Here is a 12,480-nt window from a genome sequence, read left to right on the forward strand (position 1 = left end):
ACTTGAGAGTTATAGTCATATATGCTTGACAAATATCCTTATTTGTTTAATTAGATCAGATTCTGAGGACAGAATCTTTTTAAGGGGGGGAAGATTAAAATGACTTGTATATTTTTATATTGTTTAAATGTGTAATTATTAAATAATTTCATAAATAAAATAGGTTTGTGGGTTCTGTCAACTGGATATTATTTTTGTTAATATTTTAATTAATTATGTGTGATCGTTGGTGTTCGTGTATTAATTGTGTAATTCGTTGTGAAGCTGTGTTGTGTCACTTTTGTATTTAAAGGTGATTTTATTCAGGATTTATTTTCATAAATACTTGGGTTATCCCTAAAATTATTTTTATGGCTTCATAATTTTATTAATTATTTTTAGGAGTTTTTAAAATTGAGAAATCAATATTTCATCAATTATTTAGCCATATATAATTTTGTGATTGTAATTATTTGTTAAATTCGTATTTAAATTCCAAAATTCTTTAAAAATTATGAAAATTCATATTTTATTTAGTTTGGAATATTTCGAGAATTTTAAAATTTGTTCGGAGATTTTTGGGATTTATTTAACTCGCGCGTGGTTTTGTTTAATTGTAAAGTGCGGGTCCGGTGTGCGCAGTGGAAATGATTTGAAAATTTTCAGAAATTTTATTCTATTAACTCCTAATTACTTCGGGATTTTTAAAATTATTTTCATGAGTTTTCGAATAGTTTTACCCGCTAAATGCTCGATTAATTCTTTAAATTACGGTGTCAGAAATTAGAGATATAGTGATAAAATCGGATAATAGCAATTGTTCTTATCTCCTGCACAAAAAGAGAATCAATTATTTTGTTCCCAAATCTCAGCCCTGCCATTTTTCTTTCTCTCAACTTCATCTCTCGGGTAAATCTTTTCTCTCAGTCTTGCATCTCTCTGTCTCTCTCTCACTTCTCTTACACTCTCCCTCTCTGTAACCCTCTCTTTATATTCCTCTTTCCTCTCTCTCACTCTCTCTCTCTCTCTCTCTCTCTCTCTCTCTTTGTTCTTTCCCTCCTCGCCTTCTATTTCCGCGATTCCGGCCATCGCCCCCTCCCTTTTTCCGGTATCTCGGCTTCCTATTCGGTTTCGTTCCAATACATATATGTATATGTATATTTCTGTGTATGTGTGCCTGTGCATATGTGTGATTATGTGTGTATGACTGTGTGTGTAGTGTATTGCGTGTGTGCCTGTGTGTGGGTGGAGTGTGTGTCGGTGGCGCGTGTAGCGCGTGTGGTGTTGGTGACTGTCTTGTTGTCGGTTCGATTACTATTGCAATTCATTTCATTATTTTATTATTTTTGGCAGGTTGTGATTGATTAATATCCATGATATAAAAAGAAATGGATTTTTTGCGTAAAACATTTCATTTAATTGGCGAAATTCGCGTTAAAAACCCGGGAAATTACTCGGGTACCCGCGGAATTTTGTCGCCGTCCGCGATGAAGTTTTACGAGCGGACGGTGGACGATGATGACGTTGTTCTGAATCCTACGGTTTTAAAAATACAAAATACGATATAAAGCATAAAAATACGACTAATAATTAATAATTGTATTTAATTGATAATTGAGAATTTTGGGACTGATATTGATGGCTGAAATCGGTGGTTGGGTTTTGGATTGCGATTGATTGTAGTTGTGTTTGTTTGGACGTCGGGATGTTCGACGGGTTAGCCGATAATCAAAGGAGGTACTGCCCGATTTCCGGAAAATTTAATTACGGAAATACGAGGCCGTACCCAATGGTTATCGGAACGTCGATCGATTATATGTAACTATTTTGTACGAAATCTGATTATGTGTTGTGATGAAATACTTTACGAAAATCGATAACCCTAATTTCATAAAAGGATAAATATACCTATTTTCTGAAAATGAACACCGAACCGACTTTCGAAGACGTGAACCCTAATTGATACGTGTATTATTATATGAAGTATTACGAGTCGGGTTTTGTTAACGTTCGGGTAGATTGTTAGCGAGGATATGTCAAGCATAATCGAAGGTCTAAATTAGGGTATTTCGACTTTGTAGGTGCTAGTCGGAAAGCCCAAGAGTTGGCGTTGGATAGCCTAGTGGACAGTCGACGAGCTCAGTAAGGTTCCAATCGAAGGACCTGAGTGTTAAGTCGAATCCAGGGTAATCTAGTGGTTATACGTTACAGCCTGAGCATCCGTGTCGGTACAAGGTCAATCGATAATATTTGTAAAGCTCTGCAAGGCAAGTACCCCTGGACAAATCTTTTACGGTTCAGTATATATGAATAATTGTTGATTTAAATTACATACTGGAACATAACGATTTAAGTTACGTATCCCCTGGGTTTTCAAATTGTTTTGTTAACTTGTGTTTTAGGGGAAAAGTAACTTCGGAAAATGCCTATCTCTAAATTTTAAATAAAATGAAAATGTTTTGGAAAGTGTGCTGTGATATAATTGTTTTAACAAGAGATAGGTAAGTGATTTGGAAATTTGGATAAAAATGATCAGATAATTGGATGAGTGTGCGCAGGAGGCCCGTAACGGCCTGAAAGTTAGCGTAAGAGGCAAAATGGTTGCGTACCCTATTATAACCACCAGCCCAGCGTGACAGGGACCTAGCTAGTCTCTGAGTTCCGGAACAAGTTTTTATAGGATAGCCAGGCTAGAGTTATCCTATGGAGATAGCCTGATCAGCTGTCTCACCAGGGATCATCCAATACTTTTATATCTGAGCAAGTGTTTTTGAGGTTCCCGGAGAGGAACAAATTTTATAGATCCTGTGATGGGACAAGTTATATAGATCCTGCGATTGGATAAGTTTTTTGGTTCCCGTAACGGAACAAATGATTTTGGGTCCCCGTAACGGGACAAATGGTTTTATGGTCCTGCGATGGGACGGAAGATTTGAAAATGAAAGAAGCATGCTAAAAAAAATTGAAATTGATATTTATGCAGAGCACACAACTAATGATTTGGTTTTACAGAGCATGCTAGTTTTGATATCCAGTTCATACATGTTTTACTTGTTTTCTAGCAAGTTATGATTTATGCTCCTATAACTATTTATCATAAACTGTTTTTGATTATTATTAATATAGTGGTACTGTTGAGCAATTGATTGCTCACCCTTGCAAAATGTTTTATATATGTATTGCAGATGCCTAGGGGATTCGTCCGTGATAGTCAGGGCAGAGTTCCAGTTCCTTCCGTGTCAGGCTCCTATGAGGTAGTTGTGTTGGACCCAAGTGGGTCTGTTGAGTAGCTGAACAAAGATAGTATTGTTTGGATTGTCTTTAGTAAGTTGGTTTTGTGATGGTTGTAACCTAAGTCATGCTTAAAGCTGGAAAAGATCTTGGAAAAAGGGGTTGTGTTTATATAATAATGTTGAGTTGGATTATATTAAGTTGTTATTGTTGTTAGTGATGACGTCAACTCCTGACCCCGGGGTTGAGGCCGTCACAGTTTGGTTCGAGAAGTGATATGAGGTTGTAATCAGGAATCAGGTTAATGTGCTATGATGATGTATAATTTATGATATCATGTGTTTGGTTAAGTGCTGAAATGAATATTTTAGATTTAAAATATTTTTTAAGTTATTAATTTTATTTAATTTAAATATTATTTTAATTATTATTTTAATAAATTTTAGTTCTTTAAATTATTTCTGTATTAAACATTTACATTTGATTACTTAAATAAAGTTGAAATAGTATAAATAAAATTGATTCCCCATGCCACATACCCCTTTCCCATACTCACATCTTCCCTTGAATATTAAAAACTCATATTTTGGGTATTAAGAAATGAGTTTGGAGAAAAAAAATTATAAACTAAATATTAAATATAAGATCAAAATGAACGAAATTCATAACTGATATAAGAATATCTCCAATCAAGCCCAGATGTCAATCGGGTATATCTTAGGTGGAGGGAAGCAATTTGGTACTCCCTCCGTCCTAATATACGTTTCCTCTTTTGATTTTCGGTACTGTTCACGGTAAGCGATTGACTACTAATTTACGTTTAATCTATAATATCAAACATAGTCATGAGTGATTTTGCTGGATTCATATTTATCAGTACTTTAATAAAGTGAAATTTTATATTTAATACTAATACGAATTTAAAGATATTAACGATCAAAAGTATGCATTGACAAACGTATCCAACACAAAGAGGAAACGTTTTTAGGGACGGAGGGAATATATAGTACCGGCGTCGGCATCTTTTGGTACACATATTAAATGTTTATTTAGGTACATATAACTAGATAAGGACATAAGGTACTTATATCACTAAAATTTAAAAAAACATTTCGAAGTAGGGATGCAAAATGTGATGATTAAAAGAAAAGAAAACTTTGCATATATCCATCCATCCATATCTTCAACGCATGAGCATAGTTCACTTCACGTCCTCGCGTTACTATGTTATGTTACTATTATCAAATTAATTACATTTTGTCTGTATATTTAATATCAATTTTTTGTTATTTTAAAACTGAAAAAATATTTTAAAGTAGATTACATATATTTTTTAATAATATAATTTTATATTTTCTCTAATTATCAATTATATAAAAATTTTGATCAAAATTAGATTAATTTGATTACAAAAAAGAAAATAGAACAAATAAATTGGAATGCAATGATTATTTAAATTAAAATAATAATTAACAAAGACAGCTGCCGAATCTTCTTTACAAGTCAATGATCTAAAATCTAGAAGCCGCCTGCCACTGAAATGAGCTACATGCTACAACATTAAAATATACATTTATTCCCATAATTTGAATACTCAACATAGAATTTTACTATATATAATCTACGCATTTTACGAAACATTCACAAAAATTTACTCAACCTAGTCGTGCACATATCAATACTATTGAACAAAGATGGCTGGTTCAGTTAGTTGTGAATTAGAGGTAAATGCACCAGCAAGCTTGGTGTGGGATCTGTATAAAGGCCTTGAGTTAGCTGCTACTCTTCAAGAAGGTCTCACCGATCTTATTGAAAAAATCGATGCTGTCGGTGATGGTTCTGTTGGTACCGTTCTGGATATCAAGTTTAAACCAGGTATTATTTCCGTAATGATTTACATTTATCATCGTCACTTTTTCTTCATTTAGTTAACGTTGGCGGAAATTTAAATACTCACGTATGTATTAGTAGATTTGCCGAGTTGCAAACCCCCAGTCTTTATTACTAGGGTGTAACAGGTTGCTTTAAAAACTTAAGGTGATAGAGAAAAACTCCAACACGATCTTATATTCTTCAACAGGAGCCTTGAAATTTTAACTTCTTGTTACCATAGTACAGACCACAAAGATATGCCAATTCGAAAATTTTGATTTTGTAGTAAAGACCAGAGTAATTCATAATCATAAAAAGTACCTCATCTTTTTGCCTCATAAAAAGTCATGTTAGAAAATTGTTCCCCTTTGGAATTTATATATGTAATGAAAACTTGGACCGAACTTTTAGCTTTGTTTGGATTATCAGGTGCAGTTCCTTTTTCTTACAACAAAGAGAGGTTTACCAAGGTTGATCACGAGAACAGAGTGAAAGAAACCGAGGTATTTGAAGGGGGTTATTGTGATTTGGGATTCAGCAAATACCTTATTCGGTTCGAGATTGTCGACAAGGATGAGAAATGCTGCATTACAAAAGCCACAACTCAGTATGAGCTTAAGGAAGATGCTGATCCTAAACTTGCTTCCTTAGTTTCAGTTGATCAGATGATGCTTGTTATGAACATTGCTGCTAACAAAGTCATTAACAAGAACAACTAACAAATCGGTCTCTGATGTCGTCGCAGCTAATAGTTTTTCCTTGAGTTCAGTCTGATAAGTCTTCAAGACTATATTGTAACTAGGCAGTTGCTTGATTTTTGTGTTATATTTCTATTGATTGTCATCATGAATACCAGAGACAATAAAGTTGGCCTGCGTTTTTAATACCAAACAATATCTGAGTTGTGGGATACAGATAAATGCACCAACAAGCTCAGTGTGGAAAGTGATTCTGTTAAGGAACCAGTCACTCTAAAACCTCAAGGTGATAGATAAAGGCCCTTCCCCGGATCTTATATTAATATTCTAACAGATTCTACTCCTGGTATACCTGTTGTCATGAAAAGGGGTTCGCTAATGTTGTACAAAGAGTTGAGGTCAAAGAAGGCGACGGTTCTGTTGGTACCATTCTCAATATAGTTTATCGAAAAGGTGTTAATGATTGAAATGTTCTTATTTTCTCCTGATGAACATCTTTTTTCTGAGTACAAAAATGCAGAGTAGTCTTTCCCCTAGTGTTCAAATCTTTAGGACGTGTCACGCATGTCTAAATTTTAAGTATCGTAAAGAGTATCCAGAAATGTGCACACATACACTGTAACATAATTTCTCAGGCGAGGAAAGGACTATGAATCTATGATCATAGCAACACACGAAATAGCATCAAGCCTACTGCAACAGTTTTCTTTATGAGTATTTTACTTTTTAAATATTTAGCGGTCACATTTAAAAAAAAAACTATTAACCAAGATCGAAAGTGATGATAATACTTAAGATATTAGAACTTGAATTAGAGGTCAAATAAAATGCCATCTTATCCGTAGACATTGATGTTTGTGGTTGGAAAAGAACACAGTTTAGACAATGGAAAATGTTCACATGTGCTAGACAAACATATCTGGAAGGACATGTGTGCTATACTGATATGCAATTTGGATTCTTGTTGATATTCTTCTTGTACATTCCATTGTATATGTACTTTACAAAAGTTTAGCAAACATTATCAGAAGATATAAGAAAGATGTTTGGGACACTTAGTGGTGAAATAGAGGTGAAAGCACCAGCAAGCATAGTGTGGGAAGTGTATGGAACTCTTGAGCTAGCTTCTGTTGTCGAAAAGGGACTTGCTCATATAATTCAAAGAATTGAGGTTGTCCAAGGTGATGGTTCTGCTGGTACAGTTCTTAATCTTGTTTTTCAATCAGGTATTCTACTTCTCGGTTACTTCTCACAATTCTTTATGCTCTTTTTTATGCAACTGTGCATGCACATCTAACTATCATAGACTATACTTATCTAAACATATTTCTCCGATCGGTTGATAAATGATCAGGTGGATTTGCTTTTCCTTATTACAAGGAGAAGTATACAAAGGTCGACAATGAGACGAGGGTGAAAGAAGCCGAGGTTGTAGAAGGAGGTTATCTTGAAATTGGATTTAACAAATATCTCGTTCGTTTTGAGGTTATTGAAAAAGATGAAGAAAGCTGCATCACCAAAGCCACAATTGAGTATGAACTCAAAGAAGAATTCACTGATAATGCTTCCTTTGTTTCCATTGACCCACTTATGGCTATTATGAACCTTGTTGTTAATCATGTTGCAGTCAAAAGTAACTAAGAAGTGTAATTCTTTACCTTATTGAATCTTTAAGGTCTTACGGAGCTTTTTTGTCTGCACTATGTTGTAACTTGCTAGTTCTTGTACCAAAGTACTTGTCATATGAATTTGTGGATTTGTTGTTCATAGATAATGCAAGACTACCAAGGGATTGGAAAGTAAACTATTTTATTTTAACTGGTTCATCGTTTTTGGACAGCGCTATACATTATCACTCCGTCAAAGGTTGGATTCTTGTGGCTACGAGAACTAATAATATAGTACAATGATATAATCGAATAGGTTGGATAATATAGTACAATGATGTAGTTGGCCTGTGTGAATATTAATTATAAATAACGATCCTACCGGCCAGGGGATCTCTTGCAAACCTCCTCTTGTCCTTGAGTCCTTGTCCTTTGTCACGTCAAAGAGGGAGGGGGGGAGTATAAATATACAGACACTCCATCTGCATAATAGTAGTAAACATTACGCGTACATTAGAAAGGAAAGATGTTTGGGACAGTCAGTGGTGAAGTAGAGGTGAATGCACCAGCAAGCCTGGTATGGGAAGTGTATAGTACTCTTCAGCTAGCTGCTATTGTGGAAAAGGGGCTTAGTGATGTTATTGAAAAAATTGAGGTTGTGGAAGGCGATGGTTCTGTTGGTACTGTTCTTAAGCTCATTTTTCGACCAGGTATATCTAACTTCGTTATACCCTACTGCATTCAGACATAGAATTAACCTTGAAACAAGGTTCATCATATTTCTCCCAATATTATATTTGGGGTTCGGTGCGTGGCAACCGTTTGCCCCAGACGAGTTATATAACAAACGGTTTTCTGGCCGTTAGATGAACCATTCAACGGCTTTACTTAAAAAAAATAACTATAGGGATCGCGAACATTGTCTATTGTCCGGAGAAATTACATTTTTGCCCTCTTGTCACGGACCGCCGCGGACATTGTTTGCGGTTAAGACTTGATGTTAATGCAGGATTCCATTTTCACTTGGTAAATAAAAATTTATTCCAGGTCTCAACCGCGGACAATGTCTGCGGTCCGTCTCTCCGTAATGACAATGCCCGCGGTCCCTATAGGTATTTTTTTAATTATAGTCGCTGAATAGTTGATCTAACGGACAAAAAACTGTTTGTTGTATAAGGGCTCCCTGGCAAACCGTTGCCAGGGACCCTCCCCCGTTAAATTTTACATTGTTCTTTACCTGAAAATCTGTTCTAGAATCAGAAAGTTGGTTATTGTAGGACATTTTTAGAATTCAACATGTTTCTTGTTATTTGGGACCGGAGAGCAGATCACTGAATAATCATCACTGCAGACATCTTTGAACTATGGACACGCTCAGAGACAGACTCTGATGCCATATTCCATGCTGCATGAGTATGTCTCTTAACACCATTGGAGAAGGCCACTAAATGAATTAATATCTTGAATGCAGGTTTAGTTGGATTTTCTTACTACAAGGAAAAGTTTATCATGATTGATCACGAGAAGAGGGTGAAAGACGTGATTGTTGTAGAAGGAGGTTATCTTGATATAGGGTTTGATCGCTATTTAGTTCGGGTAGAGGTTATAGAGAAAGATGAAAAGAGCTGCATTACAAAGACCACAATTGAGTATGACATCAAGGAAGAATATGCTGCTAATGCTTCCTTGGTTTCAATTGATCCTTTCATCACTATTATGAACTTTGCTGCCATTCACATCCAAAGTAATTAGTTGAAATTTACATTATGCATTTGAATTTTCCAAGTCCTTGTAATACTTTCACATTTGCAAATTGTAATGGATTGTTTCACTTTGGTGTAATTTGGTTAACTTGACCTAAAACAAATCTCATGCCTCCCTTTTATATAATATAATGAACTCATACACACTGCATCTGCAGAATAGTAAACCTATGTCAAGCATTGTAACAGAAGCAAATATGTTTGGAACTCTTAGTGATGAACTTAAGGAAGAGTCTGCTGCTGCAGCTTCTCTTAGAATACTAATATAAGATCGTGAAAAGGGTCTTCCTCTAAAAGGTTGTATATGGACTGGTTAACAGCTTTTTTGGTTTCAATACCATAAACATTGATAACAGTCACTTTCTTGCCAAAACCAACTAAAATCTTACGTTACATTGTAAGTTTGCTAACTGATCTCAAAGATGATCAGTATCAAATGGTGCATGTTTCAAAGTTTAATAAAAGTCTGCCAGAACTAACTAAATGGTTGTTGAGTTGCATCATAACTTTGTGAACCGGTCTGAAAGATGATCATGGTCTCATGTTTTAAACTTTTAAGGAAAAGTCCGTATCTAGTACTCAAGTATGAACGCGACTTTGCTCTTCTTTTTCAAAAAGAGAATAAAAATGCAGCTGTCGAGAATTTAAACTATCAAATCAATCACCTTCCCGGTTTAAAATTTTTACTAGTTGAATTATATGGTTTCCAGGACGCGTCGCAGGAGTTCATATAAACGTAAAAATGAGTTTTAAATTCTATGTGAGAACCTTCAAGAAAAGAAACACACAGTCTGTGTTTTATACAAAATTAAAATGGTGTGTAACAGGGTAGGTGCACCTGATCTGATCAAGATCTACATAAATCATAATATCAAGTCGTATTAACTCTATTCAGATGCTGTATTACATTTCGAACAACCTCTGAAATTCCTTTCTCTATCACTCCGCCTTGACTTGACTTGCCCCTCGAGTCCAGCCACCACTAATCTGAGAACCAGAACCTAAAATATTAAAGATTAATGGACTTGGGAGACGAAGAAGAAAACGCGTAAATTTTATGAGTACAGTAAAAGCTAGGAATCATGAAAAGGTTTACATGAGATGTAGAGTTGGATGTAAAAAGATAAAAATGGGAATCAATAGACCAAGTACAAGATACCAAATTGAAATTTTTCAAAGCTCTTGTGAAAAGATTTAAAAGAATAAGAATAGTTCATAGTATATAACCACCGGCTACATATTATAGAATAATTCTAGAGGTAACAAATTAGTAACCAAAATGATTCCCAAATAACATTTGTCATGATTTGATGGGATACAAATCAATTAATAATTGTGGACCTCCTCATTCACATAAATTCCCCCAATAATATCCTTCCAAATTGTCAACTCATCAGTACCACGTCATTTGGTACCAAATTTTGGTACTCAATTTGCTACCTCTAGCACTATTCAATATTATATATGAGCTTAAATACTTCGAATATATAAACACATCTAAACGACCTTTTAACCCTTAAAGTAGGGTTATTTCTATCAGTCTCAAATATCTAAACTCGTACCTTTTAATCTCTAATGTATAAGATTTCGTACCTTTTAACTTTTTTACCGTTATCGGTATAAATCCGGTATAAATCGGAGCGGCAAAAAAGACATTTAATCTCCAACTTGTATCGTTATGAGTCAAAAGGTACATTCTCGTACCTTTAGGATGTAAAAGTACATTTCTTACCTATTTATTATATCTATTAGCCCTTAAAGTATGTTATGGTGTATCTTTTAACTCTCGGGTATAAAAAATATACCTTTTAACCCTAAAGTTATAAGTGGTAAAATGTCTTTTTTACCTCTCTAATTTATACCGATAACAGTAAAAATGGCTCAAGGATACGAAATCTCATACCTTCGGATTAAAAGGTCGAATTCAAACTTTAGAATTAATGAATATAACGCTACATACTTTTCAGGTCAGAAGGTCATTAAGCCTATAAACACACGTCTGATTGTCGAGGTGATGAAAACAAATAACAACACTGCAATGATTCAATTGTCTTGGTATAAAAAGATATGTTAAACTAATGCTCCACCAGCTAGCCGTCTGCATCTTCCTTTGAGTAATACAAACGAATCTTCTGTAGACATTTTCTTGATATTCCAAGCTTTCGCCCCTTTGTCCTTCGTTATTTACAAGGTCTCGTATATATATAATAGTGTAAGCGTGTGTGTGCAAACACACTACATCTACAGAATAGTAAACGTATATCAAGTGCTGTAACAGAAGTTAAAGATGTTTGGAACACTTAGTAGTGAACTCGAGGTGAATGCACCAGCAAGCGCAGTATGGGAAGTGTACGGTTCTCTTCAGCTAGCTGCTGTTGTCGAGAAAGGGTTCGTTGATGTTGTTGAAAAAATTGAGGTTGCGGAAGGTGATGGCTCTGTTGGCACCGTTCTTAACCTTGTTTTTCAACCAGGTATATGTGCTTTCACTTTAAATCCATGAACCATCCTGTTATGTGAAGGATGTTGTAGTAGCTAATTACAACATCTGTAGTCTGATGTCTGAAGAACTCTGGTTCTTCAGACAGAGTTTAAGGTGTCAAAAGTCAGTGTAATGAACTTGTATTTTGGATGCAGGTATAATGCCATTTCCTTCATACAAGGAGAAGTTCATCACGATTGACAACGAAAAAAGGATCAAAGAGACTTTAGTTGTGGAAGGAGGTTACCTTGAAATGGGATTCGAACGGTATTATGTTCAGTTCGAGATCAAAGAAAAAGATGAAAAAAGCTGCATTACAAAAGCAACCATTGAGTATGAACTCAAGGAAGAGTCTGCTGCTAATGTTTCTATGGTTTCAATTGATAGTCTAATAGCTATCATGAACATTGCTAACACTCACATTCTTGCCAACACTACCTGATTTGCTACTTACTCCTATTTGAATCTTTCAAGTTCTTATTCGGCTTTTATACATGCAACATCAAAATGTTGGCTGCACTGTACTGTAACTTTGTTAGCTGGTCTGAAAGATGATCATATCAAATTGTCTCATGTTCCAAACTACTGTCAATAAAACTCTGTATCTACAAGTCCTATTAAAGTCAATCTTGCTCTTTTTTCGGGAAAAATTGCTACTGTCGATCGTTCTAAAATAGCAAACCAATCGCCTTCCCGTGCCAGATCTCTGACGACTGAATTAGTCAGTTTCCAATACGCTTCACAAACATATATATAAACATACACTATAAAGAGATGAGTTTCTAAATTTGTGTGAACCTTTTGAAAAGATATAAACTGTGTCCAATACAAATTCATATGGTAGTTAACAG

The 12,480-nt window shown here is 35.0% G+C and overlaps 4 protein-coding genes across 4 annotated transcripts; all 4 read left to right on the forward strand.

Annotated features, from left to right (window-relative positions):
• Positions 1–4,835: 4,835 nt before the first annotated feature.
• Positions 4,836–6,910, forward strand: LOC141690493 (norbelladine synthase-like). Its single transcript, XM_074495287.1, has 2 exons — positions 4,836–5,085; positions 5,512–6,910. The coding sequence occupies exons 1-2, from the start codon at positions 4,905–4,907 to the stop codon at positions 5,799–5,801; spliced, it is 471 nt and encodes a 156-aa protein (XP_074351388.1). The 5' UTR covers positions 4,836–4,904; the 3' UTR covers positions 5,802–6,910.
• Positions 6,823–7,547, forward strand: LOC141690492 (norbelladine synthase-like). Its single transcript, XM_074495286.1, has 2 exons — positions 6,823–7,006; positions 7,135–7,547. The coding sequence occupies exons 1-2, from the start codon at positions 6,823–6,825 to the stop codon at positions 7,419–7,421; spliced, it is 471 nt and encodes a 156-aa protein (XP_074351387.1). The 3' UTR covers positions 7,422–7,547.
• Positions 7,548–7,699: 152 nt separating this feature from the next.
• On the forward strand, positions 7,700–9,266 carry LOC141690494 (norbelladine synthase-like). Its single transcript, XM_074495288.1, has 2 exons — positions 7,700–8,097; positions 8,859–9,266. The coding sequence occupies exons 1-2, from the start codon at positions 7,914–7,916 to the stop codon at positions 9,137–9,139; spliced, it is 465 nt and encodes a 154-aa protein (XP_074351389.1). The 5' UTR covers positions 7,700–7,913; the 3' UTR covers positions 9,140–9,266.
• A 1,929-nt stretch (positions 9,267–11,195) lies between these two features.
• On the forward strand, positions 11,196–12,279 carry LOC141689630 (norbelladine synthase-like). The gene is made up of 2 exons (XM_074493981.1): positions 11,196–11,621; positions 11,785–12,279. The coding sequence occupies exons 1-2, from the start codon at positions 11,438–11,440 to the stop codon at positions 12,069–12,071; spliced, it is 471 nt and encodes a 156-aa protein (XP_074350082.1). The 5' UTR covers positions 11,196–11,437; the 3' UTR covers positions 12,072–12,279.
• Positions 12,280–12,480: the final 201 nt, after the last annotated feature.

Source organism: Apium graveolens, chromosome 10, assembly GCF_009905375.1.
Source record: "Apium graveolens cultivar Ventura chromosome 10, ASM990537v1, whole genome shotgun sequence".
NCBI lineage: Eukaryota > Viridiplantae > Streptophyta > Magnoliopsida > Apiales > Apiaceae > Apium > Apium graveolens.

Bases quoted from the DNA above. Each gene is read 5' to 3' on its own strand.
- LOC141689630 (XM_074493981.1), top strand. From the start codon at position 11,438: ATGTTTGGAACACTTAGTAGTGAACTCGAGGTGAATGCACCAGCAAGC. The intron at 11,622-11,784 runs GTATATGTGCTT...TTTTGGATGCAG, and splicing joins TAACCTTGTTTTTCAACCAG to GTATAATGCCATTTCCTTCA.
- LOC141690493 (XM_074495287.1), top strand. From the start codon at position 4,905: ATGGCTGGTTCAGTTAGTTGTGAATTAGAGGTAAATGCACCAGCAAGC. The intron at 5,086-5,511 runs GTATTATTTCCG...TTGGATTATCAG, and splicing joins GGATATCAAGTTTAAACCAG to GTGCAGTTCCTTTTTCTTAC.
- LOC141690492 (XM_074495286.1), top strand. From the start codon at position 6,823: ATGTTTGGGACACTTAGTGGTGAAATAGAGGTGAAAGCACCAGCAAGC. The intron at 7,007-7,134 runs GTATTCTACTTC...ATAAATGATCAG, and splicing joins TAATCTTGTTTTTCAATCAG to GTGGATTTGCTTTTCCTTAT.
- LOC141690494 (XM_074495288.1), top strand. From the start codon at position 7,914: ATGTTTGGGACAGTCAGTGGTGAAGTAGAGGTGAATGCACCAGCAAGC. The intron at 8,098-8,858 runs GTATATCTAACT...TCTTGAATGCAG, and splicing joins TAAGCTCATTTTTCGACCAG to GTTTAGTTGGATTTTCTTAC.